The sequence below is a fragment of the Notechis scutatus genome, chromosome 4 (assembly GCF_049901735.1).
Source record: "Notechis scutatus isolate UNSWTSFEM ecotype Mainland chromosome 4, rNotScu1.2, whole genome shotgun sequence".
Classification (NCBI taxonomy): Eukaryota; Metazoa; Chordata; class Lepidosauria; order Squamata; family Elapidae; genus Notechis; species Notechis scutatus.
Window position 1 is genome coordinate 142,365,864 of NC_142012.1, and position 24,902 is coordinate 142,390,765.

Genomic DNA, 24,902 nt, shown 5'->3' on the forward strand with positions numbered 1-24,902 from the left:
GAGCAAAGTTGGAATCATCCTAATATGCATAGGGTAGGTGGTGTGCCTCTCATAATCAAAGACTGGTGGAAAACAGAATCTTGATTGATACTAATACATCAGTGGTCACAAGTTTAGCTGGAAAGGGACCAATAAACCTCAAGTCAAGTTTCTTTGAAGATCAGGGAGATAGCAAAAAATCTGTAGAAAGCTGCGCCAAACTAGCCCCTTCTTACCTGCATGTCTGTGATCCATGTGTATGCTGTATTTGCCAACTCTAGTTGCTCCTTATAGTAAATTCAGTATGAAAGTGATCTTGTTACAATCTTTGAGAAACTCTGCTATGTTACCAGCTATAAATAGTTCACATTTGAGTTGGGAAAGTCAGGAATCAGTCCTGGTCTCCTTTAGATTTTTCTGGCAAGTTCCCATGAAAATGCAGAAATACTGGTTGTGCTACAGGCTGCTGCAGGTTGAGATAAATTCTGTCCAAATGTTGTGTTATCTGCATTGTGGCATTTTGTGAATTGGTTATTTATATATCCACTTACTGCTGATGTTCCAACAATGCTGCAATGTGTGGTGCTTTGCTGATAGTAGTGGTGTACCTTAAGAAAATAGGAATACAGAGATCTACTGCCTCTCTAGAAAAGAGTAAGAGACTTTCAAGATTTGATCCCAGCCCAGTAAGGTAGACCAAATTAGGAAACTAATGCCATATAGGTCTAAATCTACTTTTATTAGAATAGCCATAGTAATAGAATTTTGCAAATGCTTCTCTCCTCCGTCACTTTTATCTTCATTTGAATTAGGAAATGGTCTGTCTGTTGGGTTTTCTTATGTTTATTTCTTGGAATGAGCTCAAGCCATGCTTGCCTGATCATTGCCTTGGTAATGTATCTTTCCACTGTCTTTCAGAGTCATTCTCTATGCCTTTTTTGGAAGAGGCGTGTAATATTTGTGTGTAATTATATGCTATGTATTTTAAAAACCGTAACAAATTTACTGTATTTGATTAGGTAGATAAAAGATAATGTAAAAACACTTGCCTTTTTCACAAATAGCCCTTTGGAACAGTAGTAAACTGATGGGGACAGAATTGTCCCAAATTGGGAAGATACCTCTTGTTTGACTGTAATAGAACTTTACAATGGCCCTTGGAGAGATTATGGATAATTGAGTCATCCATTCTGAGCAACTCCATATTTCCTACATTGAAGATACATTTGTGGGTTAAAAGAGTGAACAAAGACTCCTTGAATAAACTTCCTTTGGTTCATAGTACTTGGACATTTTTTAGTTAAAAAAAATATTTCCATATCCTTGAGGCAATAACTTTTTACTGTGCTACTGGAATATTAACTTTATTTTCAAGTCTCCTGTATCTTTTGTCCTTTAGTATTCTGTTCCTTGGTGTTTATCTTACTCAGTTGCAAGACATTCTACTTCAAAAAGTTAACCACTTGAAGTAGATTTTCTTCAGAATTGTAATGATCTATTTAAATAATTGTTGATAAAACTATGGAGTCATGAAACTGTTCAACTATATGAAGCGATGAATCTAAATAGCTTAAATCATATTAGGTGCATATATCTTAGTCATGCTAAAGTATAGATTATGTTCTATGCTTTTATATGTTTTAATTATTTAAGGGTAAATGTATGCTAGGCAGATACTGTGTAAATACACTGCTCAAAAAAATAAAGGGAACACAAAAATAAGACATCCTAGATCTGAATGAATGAAATATTCTTATTAAATACATTGTTCATTACATAGTTGAACATGCTGACAACAAAATCACACAAAAATTATCAATGGAAATCAAATTTAGCAACCCATGGAGATCTGGATTTGGAGTTACACTCAAAATTAAAGTGGAAAAAAACACTACAGGCTGATCCAACTTTGATGTAATGTCCTTAAAACAAGTCAAAATGAGGCTCGGTAGTGTGTGTGGCCTCCATGTGCCTGTATGACCTCCCTACAACGCCTGGGCATGCTCCTGATGAGGTGGCGGGTGGTCTCCTGAGGGATCTCCTGGCAGACCTGGACTAAAGCATCCCCCAACTCCTGGACAGTCTGTGGTGCAACGCGGCATTGGTGGATGGAGCGAGACATGATGTCCCAGATGTGCTCAGTTGGATTCAGTTCTGGGGAACAGGTGGGCCAGTCCATAGCATCAATGCCTTCGTCTTGCAGGAACTGCTGACACACTCCAGCCACATGAGGTCTAGCATTGTCATGCATTAGGAGGAACCCAGGGCCAACCGCACCAGCACATGGTCTCACAAGGGGTCTGAGGATCTTATCTTGGTAGCTAATGGCAGTCAGGCTACCTCTGGCGAGCACATGGAGGGCTGTGCGGCCCCCTAAAGAAATGCCACCCCACACCATTACTGACCCACTGCCAAACCGATCATGCTGGAGGATGTTGCAGGCAGCAGAACGTTCTCCATGGCGTCTCCAGACCCTGTCACGTCTGTCACGTGCTCAGTGTGAACCTGCTTTAATCTGTGAAGAGCACAGGGTGCCAGTGGCAAATTTGCCAATCTTGGTGTTCTCTGGCAAATGCCAAACGTCCTGCACAATGTTGGGCTGTAAGCACAACCCCCACCTGTGGATGTCGGGCCCTCATACCACCCTCATGGAGTCTGTTCTGACCGTTTGAGCAGCCACATGCACATTTGTGGCCCGCTGGAGGTCATTTTGCAGGACTCTGGCAGTGCTCCTCCTGTCCCTCGTTGCACAAAGGCGGAGGTAGTGGTCCTGATGCTGGGTTGTTGCCCTCCTACGGCCTCCTCCACGTCTCCTGATGTACTGGCCTGTCTCCTGGTAGCACCTCCGTGCTCTGGACACTACGCTGACAAACACAACAAACTTTCTTGCCACAGCTCGCATTGATGTGCCATCCTGGATGAGCTGCACTACCTGAGCCACTTGTGTGGGTTGTAGACTCCGTCTCATGCTACCACAAGAGTGAAAGCACCGCCAGCATTCAAAAGTGACCAAACCATCAGCCAGAAAGCATAGGAACTGAGAAGTGGTCTGTGGTCACCACCTGCAGAACCACTCCTTTATTGGGAATGTCTTGCTAACTGCCTATGCTTTCCACCTGTTGTCTATTCCATTTGCACAACAGCATGTGAAATTGATTGTCAATCAGTGTTGCTACCTAAGTGGACAGTTTGATTTCACAGAAGTGTGATTGACTTGGAGTTACATTGTGTTGTTTAAGTGTTCCCTTTATTTTTTTGAGCAGTGTATCTGAATAAAGTATTTTAATGTGTTGGACTGAACTTATTGCTCAGTTGAATACTTAGTTGAATACTCCAATTAAACTGTTTTGGAAATTTAAAAAAAATAGATTTATTCTATACTTTAAAATGTCTCCTCTTTCCCACAAAATATAATGTAAGAATACTACATAAATACAAAATGTTCCGATTTGTTTCTTTTTTAAAAACAGTGTCTCTATGAAAATATGTACCATAATGTTATACAGTTTTTGTTAATTGTTTAGTTTCATAAGTGTTTTACTATATTTACACAGTGAAGTTTTCTTCTTGTTAAGAAACTTTAGTGTCTTGGTTAAGTTTAGCAATGTGCAACTAAGGCATACAGTACTACAGATCTTAATTATTCTATAATGCTCGTTTGAAGTAACCCTAATTTATTTTCTGTGTTTAATATTTTTATTAATCAAATTTAGCTTTCTCTTAATCTAATATTACCTAACCCAGACTTTATCAGAATCTGTTGATAAGGTTAACTTATAAATTTTACCTTCTCAAACCAGTAATATTTATTGATTATGTAGAACAGACATATCCAGCCCGCAGCCCACAGACTGCATGCAATCCTGGACAGCTACTGGTAATAATGCAGCTCCACTAGATTGTAAACTTTTACCATTATTGTGAAATTTATATACAGTACATTAATTATATATTCACTCAATGCAGTTCAGGCAAGTTAAAAGGATACCCGTAATGTAGAATAATAATACTGTAGATGAGAGAGTGAGGAAACATTTTTAATCTGAATTAATTCATTAAATACACACGTTAACTAGATACTGCATCATTCTCTCCATTTTTAAATCACCGCTGCAGTTATCTAGGAAAACTGCTAATGATTATGTTGCAAATTAGTGTTTCCTGAGAAAATACATAGGTAGTTCTTGTTAATAAAAATGGTAACATTGCATTATATGACATAAATTGGATTTTTCAGATTTATAATGGTTTCTATTTTGTATTTGGTTTCTATGATAACTATCTTGAATTTTGAATGTAATAGTTCCTTAGGTATAGCTTGGCATTAAATTTTTATGTCAACATTCAACTATAATAATGAAATTATGATTTAGTGTTACAAGAACAAGTCCCAGCAAGCCCTCGGGTTCTTGTGCCTGTTTCCTTTCTGTTTTACATGAACTGCATTTAGCATGCTAACCCTAAAGTATAATTTATTTATTTATTATTTGATTTGATTTATATTGCCGCCTATTCGCCCATGATGACTCGAGGTGGCTTACACAATGTAAAATCATATTTAAAGCAAATAAAAATAAAAACAATAAGAACTAACAAAAAGAATCAAATAAATTAGTATAAAGTACAATAGAAAAAAATTTGGGAAAACAAAAAACAAAACAAAACAAACAAAAACCAATTCCCCCACCCCCGACAACAGCGGATCACACTAGCCATTTGATGGGTTCCATCCCTTTCTGGGTTCCCCAGGCCCACTGGCAAAACCAGGTCTTCAGTGCCTTTCGGAAAAGTATTAATGAGGGGGCCATTCTAATCTCTGGGGAAATGATATTCCAGAAAGACGGAGCCACCACAGAAAATGCACTTCTTCTAGGTCCCACCAGGTGTATCCCTCAGGAGTGGGACCTGTAGCATTCCCTGCCTCCTCGCTCTAATGGGTCGGGTAGATGTAACTGGCAGGAGATGTTTCCTCAGATAACCCGGACCCAAGCCATGAAGGGCTTTAAAGGTGACAACCAGCACCTTGAATTGCACCCGGAAGCAAATTGGCAATCAATGCAGGAGAGGTGATACATGTGCACACCGCGGTCTGCATAAAACCATGCGGTTCGCTGCATTTTGCACCAACTGGAGCTTCCGGATGCTCTTCAAGGGCAGCCCCATGTAGAAAGCGTTGCAATAATCAAGATGGGAAGTGACCAGGGTGTGAGTGACTGTGAGTAGGGACCACTGATCCAGGAAAGGGCATAACTGGTGCACAACCCATAGTTGTGCAAAGGCCCTCCTGGCCACGACCGCCGCCTCTTCCAACAGGAGTCATGAGTCCAGGAAAACCCCTAGATTACGCACAGGGTCTGTTTGGGGTAGTGCCACCCCATCCAAGACTAAAGGTGGTAATTCTCCCTGAACCAACGAACCCCAGACCCAGAGCCACTCGGTCTTGCAAGGGTTTAGTTTCAACCCGTTGCTTCCCATCCAGCCCCTAACAGCCTCCAGGCACTGCGAGTGGGAGGATACAGCAACACTTAACTCACCACGGGCCGAGACATACAGCTGAGTATCATCAGCATATTGGTGATACCTCAGTCCATGGTGATGGATGATCTCACCCAGCGGTTTCATGTAAATGTTGAACAGGAGTGGAGAGAGTACCAAGCCCTGTGGAACCCCGTAAATAATGATGGAAATAAATTAACTTCACAATTTATAGACAGAAATTTTCGTTTTCCACAAACCATGGCTATCAGTAGTACCAATTTGATGATTCTAGAGGCTTGGAAATTGAAAATAGAGAGTTCTCAACCAATTTTTTGCAATGTAATATAATTTTAATCAATAATATATTGGCCTATTGAAAATTTGGCTATGAGAAACAATTCTTTTCTCTGTGTGATTTTTCAGAAGTAAGTTAGGATTTTTTTTAAGACTGCAGCTGAAAACATAGATTTCCCTTATCGGATAGTAAATCGTTAAGAAAAGAGTTCCTTGTCCTGGCTCCATTAAGTACAGATATTATAAGAATTACTGATAAAACATTTTTGCTGTTTACTTGAAAATTGTTTCAGATTTTGGCCAAACCCATCATTCTGCAAGCTGAAATGCATAAAAAATTAATGCCTAAATAGTTATATTCTTGCCTTTCTAATACAGTGATGTCCTGTTTTTGTGATCAAAGTTCTGCGAAGGATGTATTGCCTGTCATCTTTATCTGTAGATAGAGGAAATTTATTCTTAATCCAGTTTGTGTATTTAGAAGCATGGAATTTTTTCCTGTGCTCTCTCATTTTTGCTCACAGAACATCAGTTGATTCAATAATCACAGTTTAGAACGTCTTTTTTTTTTAAACTTCCCTTTTTTTAAGCCTGAGGTTGATAATTTGGGAAAATTACTTATTGGGAAATGTGTAGGTAGTTTTTCTTCCAGGTAATCACACATGAATAACTTGCTTGGCAAATATGAACTGTTCTGGTTAATAGCATCAGGTTTTATGTTTGGATTCCCATTCCTCTGTGTGCCTTTAAATTCATTATTTTGAAGTTGTGGAAATTACCCTGTTCATGTATATTATCAGTGCAAAGTGATAACAGACAACCCTTCATTCAGAAGATAGTGTCATGTAAATATCAGGGCTAGGTGAATCATAAAAGCTGTCATTGTATTCTGCTTGTAAGCATCTCGATGCATTTGATTGACACATTTTGAAAATGATGTAAGGAACAAGATTCTCTTTAATATCCAAGAAGAATATTTTGTACACACTTTGTTGCTCTTTTATCTATTACATATCTGCTAAGCTTTGAACCTAGCTTATCAAAATGTTTAAACCAGAACACATAATTTTACTCAAAAAGATTGTTCATTTTCAATCTTGTTTCATTTCCTGGCTCTCATAGGAATCCTTCAACTACTTTCTACCAAGTGTTTCATTCGAACAAGTTACAGGAATCAAAGAACCTCTGGGATAGGTATGAATATTTGAGTATGGAAAGCATACGTGCTTAAGTATGCATGAAGAGCTTTGCACTGTGCAAGTTTCTCGTCATCAAATAATATGTTCGTTTTAGTATCTTCTTCCTGTTCCTTGTTTATTTGCCATGTAGGGGAATTAAAGTATCCCAAAATTTCTTAGTTATATAACTTGTCTTTTGGGCCATGTGGAATCTTGCTCCATTTCATATATAACAAGGTTTTTCTGGGAGAAGAGTATTTTTAAATTAGATGATAATTGATATTAAAATGAGAACTTCTATCAGTTGTAGCTATCAACAGTTCAGACTTAATGTTTGAAAACTATCAGTAGTAAAAATGGCCTGACTAAAGTATTTTGAAAAGAAATCAAAATCTTTTAAATTTCAGAGTTAAGAGCAGTAAATATGGGATCTATATTGATTGGACAAAATAACAATTATAACATGTATCTACAAATTGAGTCGTGGATAAATTAAAGCATTAAAAGAGAATTCAATTACAGCCAGGCAATTGGCGAGAAACTGCAACAAATTCAACTTTGAGGATATCACTTGTCAAAGTTGTGTTACTAATTCAACAGCTGCAATTCGCTTTCTCACAATATTAGCAGATTCCAATATTAAAAGTTTGGAATCTTGGCTTTTCAGGTTTATGGTGTTCTTGTCTGTTTTATATTTTCTACTGCTAATTGAACATTAAGCATTGTTTGTTTGCATTTGTGGTATTGAAGCAAAGAAAACTGAATGGCTTTTCTTAAAGCTTGCTCAATTCACATGCTTGCTGATTTAAACATTTTAAAGAACACATTTTAGATTAAAAATACAGTAATTAAAATCACAATAATCAAATAACTCATATTTAAAACAGATACAAAAGAGCTTATAAAGCCATTGTTTTCAGTATTGAGATTGAGATCCTCAAGTACTCTTAATAGCTAATTTTCACATTTGGGGGTTTCAACATGCCATAAGGTAAAGAAAAAAAAGATAATACTGTGGTTTTGTGTGTTGAGTCTCAGATCTACTAGCTCCAGGAAGACAATAAGCACTATAGGGATCAAAGAGGAATCTAGTAATATTCATCTCACTGATTCAGTTTCGCAAGCAAAATGAAAGTGGGCATGGCTGATAGAAGCTTGATTCAATTTCTGATATTCTACCACAAATAGAAAAAAGACATTGTCAGTGTATTTAAAAAAGCCAAATAATATAATAGGAGATTGGAGGAAGAACATATAACCAAAGCAGGATACAAGGAAGAGATCCAAAATGTGGAGATAGTATCGGAAAGATTAAAGCTTGGGATGTGCTAAGGTCACAAATGTCCAAAGAGTGAAGAAAGAACCTTCCTGAGTATGTCAGAAACAAAAAGAAAAGCAAATAGGATGTAGAATTGTTGTGGGGAAGAGGAATGGAGTAATAATAGATGAGAATACACAATACCATAATTATTTTCAATGCTTTTTCTTTGAAAGGAAATAAACCCCTGCTTGGCTATTGTGCCACTAATGCGAGGAGGAAGCTACAACATAAGCTAGGCAAGATGAGGGTAAAGGAACACTTACCCACTTTAAATGGACTCAAATATCAAGGGCTAGATGAGTTACATCCTGGACTATTGAGGTGATTACATTAACTTTGAATAATTGTTGAGAACTCCTAAAGATCTAGCAAGAACTCAGAACACTGGAAGAAAGCAAATGTCTCTGTAAGGAAAAAAATAAACTGAGTTCCTAGGAGGGCTACCAAGATGGTAAAGCAATTGGAAACTTAAGTTCTAAGAGGAACTATTAACACTGTTTTCAAACTATGGAATAAATTGTCTGTTAAAGTTAGAGCACTGTCTCTGATTAGCAAATTTTGCACTGAGCAAGTAGTTGGTCTAGATATCCTTTCCAATTCTGTGATAATGTTGGAATAAATGGAACTGGTTGAAGGCTGATTCATACTTATCAGGGGTGGGTTTCTACCGGTTCTGTCCACCTCTGGAGAACCGGTAGCTCTGAAGAGCAGCAGACATAGAACCGGTTCTATGTCTGCTGATGTTTTTGCCCACTCGCCCACCCGGGCTCTTACCTGACTTTTTTTTTTTTTGAAACAAATTTTATTAATTTTAAAGACAAACAAAGCATCATTAGACATTAAAGACATTAAACCTCTTTCCATTATAAATTTTTACAAGGCAGATAAAACATTATTTTATACAATATAATTCTAATATATCCCATTTCCACTTAAATATTTTTTAGCAAATTTCTCATTATTTCTCTTTGCTCTTATTCAATTACATTTCTTCTATATTTATCCATTTTATACTCATCATATTCATATTTCCTTCTGCGTTGTTTACAAATATTCTTCTCGCTTTCTCCCAAGGTTTTATTAAATCTCAATCAAACATACACACACAAAACACAAAAACATAAAACTTCTTTTTAAAAAGTAGCTTGGCCCCAGATTACCTCTCTTTGTATGGACTTCAATTAAATTCATGTTCAACTTATATGCCATTACCTATCTTATTACCCTTCTATATCTTCATTATAACTTCTCCCAGCTTTCCACTCTTCTTAATTCTATTTTATTTATTTCATCTTAATTTAAATCATTATATTTGTATCTTTTGTCCATTCTTTTCCAATTATCCATTTATCTCATTCATATTAGAAAAAAAAAAATTTTCTCCTGAAATCACTAATCGAAGTATGATGCCTTTCCATCGCTCCCCTAAATTAACATTTAAGGTAACACCTAGTTCCCTATCTAATTCTGCTTAGTACATTCTACTTACTAAAATAGTAAATCCATAAAGTAATTAAATATATAATTAAACATTAAATCTCATAGCATTCCAATTACCTATCTCAAAAACAAATACCATAATAATAAGTTCATACACACATCCACACAATAGTCAATTAAACTCTATACTTAAACTAAGTATTTTAAACATTCCTTTTAATATTTTATTAAATCTTAAGATCTATCATTATTAAACCTTTAATGTTTTAATCTTTACTTAAATCTTATAAAATTCTAATTGTCTATTTCTAATACAAATACTACAATACTATCATGTACCTTGCAGAAACATTTTGGAACAAAATTATGCATTACCCATTATCCCTAAAAAAGATTTCTTTTCCACATCTTGTTTCATACCTTTGTGGCTTTTTTCCCCCTTCTTCCTTCCTATCTTATCCCATCTGGTCTTTTTACCCCCTTAGCTTCCCTCTCTGTTGTATTTCTCTTTTCTTTTGCTTTCTAACATTGTATTGATTTTGCATCTTATTTTTCTCTTTCTTGGATGTTTTTTAAGTCTTATGTCCTTTTTAATCAACTTTGTTAACTCGTTAAAGGTGGCTTCTTCTTCTTCTTCTTCTTCTTCTTCTTCTTCTTCTTCTTCTTCTTCTTCTTCTTCTTCTTCTTCTTCTTCTTCTTCTTCTTCTTCTTCTTCTTCTTCTTCTTCTTCTTCTTCTTCTTCTTCTTCTTCTTCCTCCTCCTCCTCCTCCTCCTCCTCCTCCTCCTCCATTAATTGCTGTGTTTGTTGATAAGTGGCAAGCGCCATTTCTAAAAAGCGAAAAATTTCTCTCACACCGTCTTTACTTTCTTTTTTTTATTTTACCATATTCCTCTCTCAGTTCATCAACAGATAAAGCCATTATAAACCTTTTCTTCTTTTTTCTCTTCTTCTTCTTCTTAAAACAACCAAGATAATTCAAAGCTTGAAACAATTCCCCAAAATCCCAAAGTCATCAAACAATCCAAACAGAGCACAAAGTTCTTCACACTTTTTCTTCCTGGGGGTAATATCAATTGGCAAGGGGGAAAAAAAAACCCAATCTGTATTTTAAAGTCTTATTGCAATTAACTTCCAATCTCAAAATCTTCCAGGCATCTCCTCCAACAAAATCTTAATAAAAATTTTCCTTTTGTCCTCTCCCTTCCCACTTATAACAGAAAGCTTTAAATTTTTACCTTCTGTAAAATAGCAGGATTTTCAATATCCATTTGTTAAATCCATGTGGAAGGAGAGTAAACTTTCTCTTTAAGCACTTTCACTCACCGCTTGTAAATCTCTTCTGGAAACAAAGTATCTTTCAAAAAAATCAGGATTTTCAGGATAATACTTGTATCTTATAGTCCCAGTTCAGCCAAAAAACTTTCGCTTCAAAACTTTCTCCTTCTTCCTCCAGCACAATCTTGTCCAGCTGTCAGCTTCTTTGTGGCGGCCATTGCTGACCGCCACTCCACCGCCTTGAGAAAAGAGGGTTAAGCCGGGTGGGGAAGGGGTCTGCGAAAACCCCAACCCCCTGTCCGGATCCCTCCTATCTTCGGCTGCCTCTACGGGGCAACCTTAGCCTCCAAACCCGTCCGGATCGGAGGCACCAAGACGGCTAGCGCAACAGGGATCACGCAGGATCGCGAATCCCTGCCGCTGCTGAAGCCGACAAACCGGAAGTTTCGGCTCTTACCTGACTTTTATTTCCTGATTTTTCAACTTCAGCTGCTGTGCAAGGCACAGCTGCAGTTAAAAAAGCAGTTAAAAAGGGCTTTTTGAAAGGCTGCTTCTCTGCACGCAGCATGCTGATGACGATTTACAGGCACACACAGGGAAGCACATCGTAAATCATCGAACCTCGTAAATGACCAAACTGGTAGTTAACCCTGTCGGATCCCACCCCTGATACTTATGCTCTATAGCAGGTTCTTTCAAAACTTGTGCAGAATTCATTTCAGTATTTCCTTATATTCAGATCTTGTTTTGCTCAGCTGAGGCAACTTTAGTATCTCAAATAGCTCTTGGAGAGCGCTAACCTTTGAGAACTCAGGAAAGTCTCAGATTTCATTGAGGAATTCAGTCTTTTTAATAAATTTTCATGGGAATTTTTTTTCTCTTTCACATGGGAGATGGACATTATTTATATATTGCTATGTACAGTGTATGATATTTTTATTGCTATGCATATGATATTCTAAGATATGGATCAGGTTCCTTTAATCTGAAATTTGATAAATGTAGAAATATGGATGTGACAGTTAAGGGGGAGAAATCGATCATAGACTATAGCCTACTTATTAAATGCTGATTTTCCCCCCCAGACATTTCTGTTCATACTATTTTGTAATTTATGGCTTGAGTGCAAATGTTGCATTTTGTTAATAGGCTCCTTCAATCCATAAAGACACTGGTGGAATGGAGAAAGAACAACTTTTCCTCTCCCATCACTGGTATGGCCTCTGTGTCCTTTCAACTCTACTTTGGAAGGGTTAGGAATCTAACCACATGGAGCTTTTAAGAAAAGAGTTTCAACCAAACAAGACTTTTTGAGGGAATGCAGCTGAATCAGTGACACTGGCAGCAAACTTTGAATCTAATTTATTGACTTTTGAATCTAACTACATTGACATTGTAGCATAGTGGATATATCCGTAACTCAGAATTATGTGATATTTTTATTTATCAAATTTATACACCACCTATTTCATCTAAGGGAAACATTCTAGTGCAGGGGTTCCCAACCTGGGGTGCGAGACGATATTCCAGGGGGTGCGAGAAAAGTCCAGGAAAAAAATAGTATATTGGCTATATGTTGGCATTTTTATTTATTATGCAATGGATTAACTTTGTTTTCATTTTAGAGTTAAGTATCGTTATTTAGTGGCCGTCACATACATAGCTGAAAAGATTCAATCCTACCATATATTTAACGCGTTCAGTAGTTCCTAAAGTCTAAATTTCAGGGGGTGCGAGGTTCGAGTGAAATTTCTTTAGGGGTGCGGGGCGAAAAAAAGGTTGGGAACCACTGATCTAGTGGGAGAGAAGTTCCCTGACAATGGGCTCCAGCACAAGTCAAAAAGCTGAGAAGACTAAAATTCTGGTCCTGGTGACCAACCCAGATTAGATCCTGGTTGGTTTACAAATAAAAACATTTGGTTATACAAAAGAGATAAAGATTAAAATTAAAAAACAGGAATAAAAACAAGTTTAAAAAGTTAAAAAGAGGAGGGGGTGTTCTCATGCATGTCACTCTTTTTTTTTTTTTTTTTTTTGTATTTTCGACTTATCAACATTTCTCTCTTGACCCCCATGCCAGTTGTCAAAGCCAGGCCTTGACATTCTTTCAGAAGATCAGCAGAGTGGGAGCCCACCACAACTTTAGTGCCAAAATATTTTATCTAAGTAACATTGATTCACAAGTATATCCAGATGCTTCATATTAAAGCAATCCTAAGGAATACAAAATCTGCTTTTAATCTAACAAAAGCCTTTTTTTCCTTTGAAATTCTAATTAGGAGTGAATACTTATATAGAAGTTTAGTAGCATTCATGGACAAGAGAGAAGTTTAAATAGGATCAAATTAGGCTATATTGTCCTGTAGTAGAGAGGTTCTCTAAATTTATGACACCATGATTCCTTAGCATTATAAATGAATTTGTGCACTCATCTGAAAATAATGATGTTATCTACCATATTGGAGATGACCAGGTGGCAAAACTAGTTGCTGATCACATTGTGACTCTTAACTGCATATGATTTTGACAGATCACTATACTCCTGAGTTTAGCCATCTCTAAAAATTCATTCCTGGATCCTTGGGCAGAAGAAACCTCTTTCTTACCTACAGTATTCTAAATTATTGTTTTAAAAATTAAACATCATGGTCAGGTGAAAGCTTCCTTTGGGAAGACACCATGTTTTCCTTACCACTTGAACAGTTGTTGCTAGGTGCATTAACCTCAGGAGCCTTTCACTACTTTAATTACTCAGAAAAAGAGATTGTAGAATAGCTTCAAAAAGGACACACCAGGGAGCAATCAAACTGCTGCTTGGCCTAGTATATTTTTGCTGCTTGGCGTAGTATATTCTGACTTTGTGTTAATGATGCAAGAAAATGGGAAGTAAAGTCTGCCCATTGGTATTGACAATTTTGTTTAGTTACAGCTCTCTTCTTTGTAATGACCAATATTGTGTGTTGAAAATGCTGCCTCTAGAATTCTGAACCAGTGGCCATTTCCAATCTCAGTACATCTGACATAGTGGACATAGTGGTTTGACTCTGCAGTTCATTCAGTTTCTATTTGGAAATGAACTGCTCTGATTTGTACTTTCTGAACCACTTTAAATTCTGAACTTCTCCAAAGTAGAATGTAGTATTTAACAAATGTTCTAGAATGTTTGTGTGCACCAGCATGTTCTGTCTCAGATGTGTTCACTTAGTAAAACAAATGTTTTATTGGCAGTAACAATTCTAAAAATAATACTGTAAAATGTCTCTTTCAAAGAAAGTTTATTATCAGTTAATATCTTACATCAGTTTACCGTGTTAAACCTTTACTATTTACCATTGATACTTTCATTCAGACTCATTATTTTTTAAAAACTTTTGTTCATCTGCTTTTCCATCTCACCGAATAGTTGGATGATTATTAGATAGTACTTAAGGGTTTATGAGTAATTGAATAAATGAATTTAATATTTGATTTAAAAGATTTGATGTTCAATTTAATAAAATATTAACTATAAAATTACTAAACTTTGTTAACTACTTTAACTTTGGCAAAAATGGTCTGACAATGGTAGATATGGTTTGCCAAGTATCAGCCCAATATAGTGAAGCATTTTACCATAGCTATCTATAAAATACTTTCTCTGAATATTTTTAGGGTAAAAACAGTAGGAGTGAAAATGAAAAGTAGTGTAATTGATTTTTAGTTCAGTAGAAATATTTCTTCTTCTTTCTTTCCGTGTCTCCAAGCAAATTTTTCTAAACAAACTCTATGAGAAATGAGACACAGACAGAACCAGTACTTCTTCAAAGATTGTTATAGGGACATTATAAATGTGAGAAAAACTCAACAGCAGACTATATTAGTGTCAACAAGCCTCTGCTTTATCTACATATGAAAGGAAAGCTGCAATGGAGAGCTCAGACTAAATCTGCTAAAGTCTTCAAAGTTACAAACTGCCTTTTGATCTAAACATCTGATTCAGTACATCAAAGATTCTATCCAAATAACTTACAATCATACACTAAATTGCATTTGAATCTTGCAGTGATCTCTATCTATCTATCTGTCTATCATGTCTATCATGTCTATGTAGAGTTAATGTGTTCAGTTGTCCACCTAATAGTGCTATTGGATGTAGTGTTTTGCCATTTGATTCTTAAGTATTCCAGATGGTTGTTTCAAAGAATCATGGAACAGTCCAGAAATATGATAGTTTCTATAGTTATTTGATAAAAAAAACAACCCTTACATATCTATGTAGAGAGAAGGTAGATAAATTTGTGGGGGTGAGGGGGGAATGAAAAAAATCTCTGCTTCTCCAGCTTCAGATTATGTATCATTTCATTAAGCAATGGTTGAAAGGTGAAACAAAAAAATGGTGTGTGTGTGTGTTAAAATGTCCTAATGAAGTTTATTAGTCATAGTACATGTTTAGAAAGCCAGCAATAGAAATAAATTAGCCAATTCTCCAGATGAGCTGTTCAGAACATCCAGGCATGGGAGGTGCTTCTGTGTCTCGTCCAATAGGCTGAGCTGAATTCTGAGGACACCCCTCCTTAGTGATATATAGAGATTGTTTCGAGAGAAAAGCACACTTTTATTTTGTTCCACTCTTTACAAAAGTGTGCATTATTCCACCACTATTCCAGTCAGTCTTGAATTTGACTTACTCTTTTCCTAGATGATAGAAATATGTTGTAAAATATATGCTCTTGCGTGTCCACATATACAGTGTGTTACAACATTTAAATTCCACTCCTTTTTAAGTTCTATAAGTGGCCTCAAAAATACTTATGACCTTATATAAGAAAAAAAGAGGGGGGGGGGGAGAGAGAGAATGGCTGGAGTACAGACACTGAAATGAATTTCATTTTTTAGATAGAAATTTATGCTTTCTGTAGTCCACAGTAAAACAAATGCACAAATTAAGTATGTGTTAAAAGTGCAATGAATATTTTAAAATATTAGATTTCTCCATGCAAATGTTAAGTTACAATAAAAAATACCAAACTATGGAATAAATAGCACAGGAAGTAATATAATGCCACTGAATAATTTAAGTGTATAAGCCCTTAAAATATTGGAAGAATTCTTGCCTAATATCATGTAAGAGTCACAACTATTCTAAGTGGGCTTAAGAGATGTGTGACTATTTTACCTGCAGTCTCTCCCTCCTATCTCTGAAGAATAGGTCTCCTTATATTGTTTGTTTATTATACCAGTTTATGGCCACATGCAATTTTTAAGAAAAAATAACATAAAAAGAGACAAAAAGTACAATTAAAAATAATCATTTTAAGCAACCAATTTTTGAATATATGTGTAAACTAGTATAAAACTGCAAACCAGACCAGGCCCCCTAAACACCAACAGAATAAGATTGCTTTAAATGACTCTCTGAAATTCAAGAGGGAAAGCATGAATCTGATATTAAGAGGCAGCTGAAAGAAAAAGTGGGTCTTCTGGCTCCAGCCCCCTTAGCTGTAAATTTTTTCTTAGGAAGATATGATTCCAAAAGTTATTGAGAGCCAAGCCATGTATGGCTTTATATATAAGAATCAGCAGTTTGAATGCTATTGTTAACCAGTGTGCATCACAAAACAGGTGGCAGGTGCTTTACAAACCAATTTTAGTTTCCCAGTGTTCTTCAAAGAAAGCCCCCAATATAATGCCTTGCAGTGATTAAACCTAAAGGTTAATTTATAAGCCACTGTTGGGGAAAAAAATCTTGATCCATAAAGGACAATACTTGGCATATCAATCAACACTGAGCAAAAGATAGTTTGGCTATGCCTTTTACCTGCAGTTTCAGAGGAGCTGAATCCCCTCCCCAGTTGCAGGCATGCTCCTTTGGAGGGAGTGTGACCTTAATCAAGAGCTATCCAGCTGAGGTAGAGTCAAATCTAGCAGTGACAAGCTGCAGTGCAGTGTTGCAAGAATCTACTCTGATCTTGATATCCAAATCTTCAATTATTACCTTCAAGCTCTATGTCAGGATTACTGCGGCATACCTAACTCAGCAAGGGATGTCAATGTATATTTATCAGCATATTGATATTTCACCCCAAACTGATGCACAATTTCTCCCAGCAGGTTCATATAACAGTTTTCCACAGAGAGTGTAATCCTATCCTAGGCTTTGTAGGAACCATCATCTCAGATTATTTTTCATCATCTAATCCAGGGGTAGTCAACCTTTTTATACCTAGTGCCCACTTTTGTATCTCTGTTAGTAGTAAAGTTTTCTCTAATCGCCCACCAGTTTCACAGTAATGGTGATTTATAAAGTAGGGGACAAAACCCCTACCACCCCCCATGAAAACTGGAATGCCCACTAGTGGGCGGTAGGGACCAGGTTGACTACCACTGATCTAATCCTTCACAACACCCAGGTATCAGATAAAGATTCACCCCCCAATTGCATCTCTGGCTTGGTTTATGTATAACCAGGCATCGTCAGTAGCTTGATCAGCTCTTATCCCAAACTAAAACATGGTTTATTTTAGTTAGTTTTATATAGATGTTAAATGGCAAGGGGGAAAACTGAATCTTGTACCATCCCAAAATAGAGAAGTCAAGGGCTCAATTACTTATCTCCCATAACTACTGACTAGAAACTGATTAGAATCACATACTTAATAAAGAGTAGAACCTTCACAAAACAATGCCCTTTTCTCCTACTCCTTGCATGTGGTCCAGAATGCTACCTGATTCCCAAAAGTTTAATAGGACTATACTTGGTCCATTTTAAAATACTGCATATTAATATTTCATAACATAAGTAAATGCAGTTATATTCCTATATTCCTAAGTAATGTTTTAATGCAATCATCAAAAACAACCTGAAAAAGACATTTACAAATATGTTTCACGTATTATAGAATTGTAAAATCTGCACTTGATTAAATGCACCAACTATTGCTTTTTAGTAATAAAAATGAAAGAATGAAATGAAAGAACCTTAAAAATTAAAGATATTTTTCTGGATGTTGTACAAGTGTAAAGTTAGAATGATGACTGCTTTATAAATACTTACCAACATAAAATATTAAGCATTTCCTTTTTAAAGAAGCGAGTGAAAACCTCTGAATTATAAAATATGTTTCCATTATTGATTGATTTTAACAGAAATAAAATGAACATTTTGCTTTCATACCTGTTTTGAAAAACTTGCTAAAAGTCCACATTTTAACAAGAATCTTAAATGAAGGCTGTTAAATAATGAATATATAGTACATTTCTATTCTGCTTCACCAAGGAATTTTGAGGTGGATCCCAATTGCAGTATAAATAGAGAAAATTTAAATACTACATATGATAGAAAGGGAGAAACAATGGAAAATAAGTTTACAATAAAGTAGTGTTGGTAATTATTTTCATGTACTATCCTAGTGGTGAAAATTAAATTGGAATTGCTATATTCCTGTCTGTATGGAATGCATGTTAATTGACATACCTTTTCATGTTGAACATTTATATTTAGTGTTTGTGTAGATTCATCCAGAGCAGCTGTACTGACTCAGAGAAAGAACAAAAAAATTTATTCAAGTATTAAATATACTGTGATGAAAGTTCTTAGTGATGTTTTAAACATATCAGTCTTATATCATTTATCTTTATGTGCTGTATGTTTCTTATGGACCTGAGAAATTTGGAAGTGATGACACAAATTTTCAGCAAGCATAAATACAAAGCACAATTGCATATTTCTGTTTTAGATACATTGTTTAGCAGTCCAATGTTTTTTTAATATTTCTTAAACTTTTTTTTTTGGGGGAGAATGGAATTAATTTTCATATGTGCCAACTCACAACTCAGCAACAGCTCCCAGAAACCTGATTAATCACAATTTGACAATGCTCTTACTATTACAGTGAAGAAAGTCAGGAAAAGTCAAATCCTTTGAGGATAATTTCATTTATTTATGGAGTGTTTTAATTATTACAGTGGTTATTGTTCTTGTTTAATAATGCCAATACTTTGTCATAGGAAACATTGTAGTATACATACATATACAAAAGAACAAAGTATTAATACTTGAAGTTATATACTAATGCAGATTATTTTTGTTATTAAAATAAACTATGGATCCTAAAATTTTGGTAGATTTTGCACTATATATTGTTTATTTAAAGTCATTTATTATAATAATTTAAAATAAAATCAGTATGGAAGGAAGTTTTTTTAATATACAGTTGAAAGCACTGAATTTGTCTTATTTTTATACTGGATTATAAAAACATGAATAATTACATGTAAACTAAGTTCCCTAGTCAATAATAGATTAAAAAATGAAAAATAGATGTAACTTTCTAGTAGTGAATGCAGAATACTTTGCTGAAAAATATGCCAAATACAGTGGGGTTTTTTCTATAGTAAATTTATTAAATGTACTAAAAATCTAAACTATGTGGAGATGACATTTTGATCAGCATGGCACAGGATAACACAAACATAATTAGCGCTTGCTAGAACTGAAACCGGGTTCTTGTATGGTGTAAAATATCTGCTGGAAATGATGGTATGGAAGTACCTCCAAAAGTACAGCTTGAACCAAAGGCTAAAGTGTTGGAACATGGTAATCAAGCCAACTATCTTTTGTGGGTATTCTACAATGAAGTGGAACTCTCCCAACAATCAGTTTTATGTCATTTTATTGTAAAAGAATTGGCTTAATTTTTGCCACTAAGGTGCTTTTAATATTTCTGTACTGATCAAAATGTCACTTTCAAACACACAGTGGTTGACTTGGTTATGATTATGAACTATTTCAGTTGCATATTAATGTGCTCAAATATGGGAGCTCATAACAGCCAATAGGATGTGGGCAGTATTTCTTTTCTTATACTCTCAGGAGGTCTGTGCTCAGTTTCAACAAGGGCCAAAAACTGGCATAAATAACTTGGGCCCAAACTATCATGAACTAGTTATGTCTAAGTTCTATTGAAAATATTAATATTCTCAGTTCCCATTGATTTTGATGAGATCTAAATATGTCTCACTTTCTCTGGGATACAATGCCTATGATTTGAAGATACCACACTTCCTCGTTCCTGAGCATATGGAATTAATACTTGCCAATCTTAGAGGTTTGTAATGATCACTAAAATATAGAAGAACATTGAATGCAAAGTGCTGTAAAAGTGCTGACTTGTGGAACTATAATGGAAGTCTTTGCTTTTCCATCACTTTTGCTGAACAGCATTTCAGTGAACTCAAAGCTCACATGTGACTTTTCTTTTAAACAGTGCATCTGGTGGGAGTGTTGTAGCCATTGATAACAAAATAGAACAGGCAATGGTAAGTAAGAAACTTATTTATTTATTTATTTATTTATTTATTTATTTATTAATTAAACTTATCTGCTGGTCAATTTTATTTTGCCTACAATGTTGATCATATACTGTATATGTTTTAGCTATAGCTATATGTTTTAGAATTTTTTATCTGTCCTAAATTCTTCATAGTTAAAGAATAATAATCACAAAAGAATAGCATAGTACAGCACAGATTATGATTTGCTCTAGTTTTCTGGCTATCTGCACTTTATTCTTTAGCAATTCTGTGATGAGCAAAATAGTACCAATGCTAAAATAATTTGGAGCTTTTGTAGAACTTTTAGCAATAAAACTGCCCATTCTAATACTTACTTGCTGCTGTATAATTAATATTCAAATTCTGAATATTTTAACTGGGCAAATACAGTTTAAATTCTGTGGCAGAATTAATGTTATTGCAGTCATCTAAAACATTGTGGTGTTAAAACTATTGAAATTCTGTCTAAAATTGCTTAATTTGTTAGTCATATTATTAGTAAGGATATTATTTGTATTTAAATACAATAGTTACTTTGAAAATATAATGCATTTAACTATTTGGTTTGTGAACTTATAAATTATATTTGTTAGTGTTCAAATTATTATGGATATTGTTTCTTCATTTATTTGTTTACGTAGCTACCCATTTCATATATGTGACATACATGGCATACAGTGAAAAGGTTAAAAACAAATAAAATATATAATATAAAATAAAAACACATGACACTTGAACTTAATAAAATAACCATCCACAAAGCCAAGAGACGGGCTCTATCACACTTCCGGGCCCAGACCTTGCACAAAACCAAGGTTTTAAGACTTTATGAAAGGCTAGCAATGTCACAACTAACTCAAGTGGTTGATCCACTTGCACCATAGCAGAAAATGATCTCTTCCTGGGCCATTCCAGCTCTCACTGATTAGCCGATGACACTCCTAGAGCATTTCCCTCCTGCCATACTTGGTGAGACAAGTAGAAACAATTGGGAAGAGACAATAAATAGCTCAGTCCCACTTCATAAGGCCTTAAAGGTAAATATCAACACCTTGAATTGCATCTGGAAGTCAATTGCACCTGGAAGCACACTGGAAACTAGTAGTGTCACATGTGCTGAAAAACCAATGCCATTAATTGGTCTGGGCTGCTGCATTCTGCACCAGCTAAATCTCCAGAGGCTAAATTCTTTCATTTGTTAGTCAGCTCTTTAGTAATGATATTTATATAAAATACAAAAAATTAAATGTTTCTCTTGACAGCCAGGTTGTACGGAAAATAAATACATAAAAAGATGTATGGTATACTTTTCTCTATTTGCACTACAAAGTAGTAGGAACCAAAGTAACCTTTCATTCTGAAGAATAATAGGCTCCAATGGAATAAGGGCCTAATTGAAATCATGGCACATTTTCTTAGAAAGACATGCATATACAGTGGAACCTCGGGTCGCGACCGTAATCCATTCCAGGACTATGGTCGCAACCTGATTTTCATGGACTGCACATGCGCGGAAGGGGAAATCGGCATGGAAAGGGAATCTGCCGCGGCCGGGTTTGTTCACCACCCGATTTTTGAATCATAGCCCGATTCAAAAATTGGGTGGATTTGTTGGTCGGAACCTGATTTTCCACTGTACTTTAAATTTTATTCTTCTTCCTATTGTAATTATCTGCATGTTGCTAAATTTAAAAAAGTTATATTGTAACTTTGAACAGTTGCTAAGTGACCTGTGGACCCCCTGTAAAAAGCCAGCAACTTATGCTACATATATAACATTAATTTATTATTTTCATTTCTTCAAAAGTAAACCTGAGGAATTTAATTCAAATCAAGACTCAATGAAGAGTTTCCATTCATATCCATGGAGACATTAACTATTAGCAAAATGCATAGGCTTATGTTTTCAGAGATATCATAACTTCTCACTATGGATTCTATCCCAGTCATGAGCTATGATTCCTTTTGAGTAAAATATTTAGTATAATATGTAGCTAGTTTACAGTTTGTTTTTTCCTTAACTATTTTTTATATTTTACTTTATATATTTAGCAGTATTATTCATAAGTGATATGTGTATAGGTGTAGTTTAAGATATTTTGATATTTTTATTTTACTTATTTAAGCTCATAGTGGAGTTTTATGCAAGTATTTGGAGTTAAATAACAGCTTGATGTGGAGTTCTCTAATTATTTGATTTGCCTTTACAGGATCTGGTGAAAAGCCATTTGATGTATGCAGTCAGAGAAGAAGTGGAAGTACTGAAGGAACAAATAAAAGAATTAATTGAAAGAAACTCTTTACTTGAACGGGAAAATGCACTGTTAAAATCTCTTTCAAACAATGATCAGTTATCACAACTTTCAACCCAACAGGCCAATCCAAGTAGCACTTCTCAACAGCAAACAGTGATAGCACAGCCTCCACAGCCAACGCAACCTCCACAGCAGCCGAATGTCTCCTCAGCATAAAGCTTGCCTCATTAAGAACTGAAAGCAATCTGTCCTTGTGTGCCACTGGTCTTCTTTCCACTTTATATGAAAGCAGGTAGCCATGCTTCAGTTGTGTGTTTTGGCCTTTTCAGTATTAGACAATCATTCTGCAAGCGCTTTCCCTCATTGAGATGTCATACAACACAGTTGGTGTCCAATTATGCCATCAGTGCACAAGGGAAAATGTAGAAGGAGTTATAATGCAAAAATCTGCATTTGTTTGATGCACATGAGTGGAGGTCTTTAAGAGCTTTAGTAAGGCTCTTCAAGGTTTCCATTACTCATGGATTACTTCGAGCCTTGCATTTTCAAATAGTAACAACTCATCTTTAGAGCCACTGTTCTTTCAATGACAAGTAACATTTGCCTACATTAGTTTCATTTATTTGTTTTATTTATTACAGGGCTGCTATTCATAATGTACATGAACAATGTCACAGAACTTTTAATTTTTTAAAAAAATAAATGTAAGTATCAGTAAAACTTGATAGACAGGATTGAGTTTAATAGAAAAAAATGTTTAGGCAATAATTGAACAAAAGAATCCTGGCCTATTTCTAACACTAATGGCAATTTACCTTTTGGTATTTATTTTCAGTAGTTAAGATCCAGCTTGAATGTAAATTTTTGTATAGTGTAAGTATGAAGACCATAGTGCATCTGTACAGGTAGTCGCCAGTCATTGTGATATAATAATTGATGGGCTATTTTGATGAAGAAAACTTTGCTCATTTCTGTTTCTACTTTCTAATAGAAAAATTGCCATGATTCCTCTGCTTTTTGACATTTCGTATGATTTTTTGGGGTGGGTGGGGGGGGGAATAAAAAGCTGTGAAATTGTTCAACCTACTTTGTAACCAAAGAAGCAAAGCTGTGTAATTGAGTTTTTATTTTATAATGCACATTCTTTATGTATTTTTATTTAGTGTTCTCATTCACATTTTTCTTTGCTGTCTAGCATGGATCTGCATGACCTATAATCTTTGAACCACTTTCGTACCTCATGTTTTATCCAGCACTCTTATTGTGATATGTAATAGTCTGTGAACAATGTCAAATTAAAAAAAAGAAAGAACAGCTAGTGTGGTGGAGCTAAGCTGGTGTGTTATGCACTAGTTTTAAAAAATGAAGTGAGCCATCTTTTGTTCATTTAAAATGGTGTTTTGAATTTCGTATGCAGAAAACGTTTTGTTACATTGCAGATTTTAATGTATTTAATAAATGCAACATGCAGATTAAGTGCAGTGTATACTGAGTATTTAAATTAAAATGTACATTTCATAAATACAGTTTCAAGAGACCATTTGTGTATACTAACGTAGTAGTATGTCAGAAGTTGATGTACAATATATTTTAACACTTTCTGAAATTAAACTGCAGTTTTGTTGAAAGGTCTGGCTGTAAATATATTCAGAAGATCCCTAGGTTAGTGTTTTAGAGAAATATTTAAGCTGCTATCCCTACATGCTACTTCTCTGACACTGGTTATAGTATATAGGTATATTAGATTTTAAAGAATAGGTTGCACACAAATTATTAAACTTTGAATAAACTTCATTCTAATAGAAATCTGCAATGGAAAGGGTTTTAACATTTTTATTTATTTATTAAATTTCTACACCGTCCATCTCACCTAAGTGACATATCAAAGCCCATGAGACACTGCTTATTTCTCTAAAAAGCTAAATAAAACCTAAATAAGTAGGCCATGATTATGATTACTAAACAGAATATAACCTGTTACTTAGTCGTACATTAGACTTATGAAGCACCAACATTGCACCGATTTATTTTTGGGCTCTGAGGAAAACAGGAAGTCTTTGCTTATTACCATTCATTTAGCGATTGTTCAAAGTTACAACAGCAAAAAAAAAATGACTTACAACTGGTCCTCACCCAACTATTGGCATCCCCATTGTCAGATGATCAAAATTCAGGTGCTTGGCAAGCAACAGGTATTTGTGATGGTTATAGCATCCTAGGGTCACATGATTGCCATTTGCTATCTTCCTAGCTGGCTTCCACTAAGCAAAGTAAATGGGGAAAGATGAAGTGACTTAACAACCATAGGAGTCACTTAATAACTGCCTTGCTTAGCAAGAGAAATTCTGATCAAGGACCCAATTGTGGTT

General features: G+C 35.3%; 1 protein-coding gene across 2 annotated transcripts in view; it reads left to right on the forward strand.

The window, feature by feature from the left end:
- The window catches only part of TSC22D2 (TSC22 domain family member 2), a 36,174-nt gene extending 12,165 nt beyond the window's left edge, over positions 1-24,009 (forward strand). Inside the window, exons 2-4 of one of the 2 annotated variants that reach the window (XM_026664984.2) lie at positions 6,874-6,945; positions 20,212-20,263; positions 22,489-24,009. In XM_026664984.2, coding sequence (XP_026520769.1) covers positions 6,874-6,945; positions 20,212-20,263; positions 22,489-22,749 — 385 coding nt within the window. In that variant the 3' untranslated portion in view covers positions 22,750-24,009. The remainder of the gene's footprint in view (positions 1-6,873; positions 6,946-20,211; positions 20,264-22,488) is intronic. The other variant, XM_026664991.2, reaches the window with a different exon arrangement.
- The last annotated feature ends 893 nt before the right edge of the window (positions 24,010-24,902 follow it).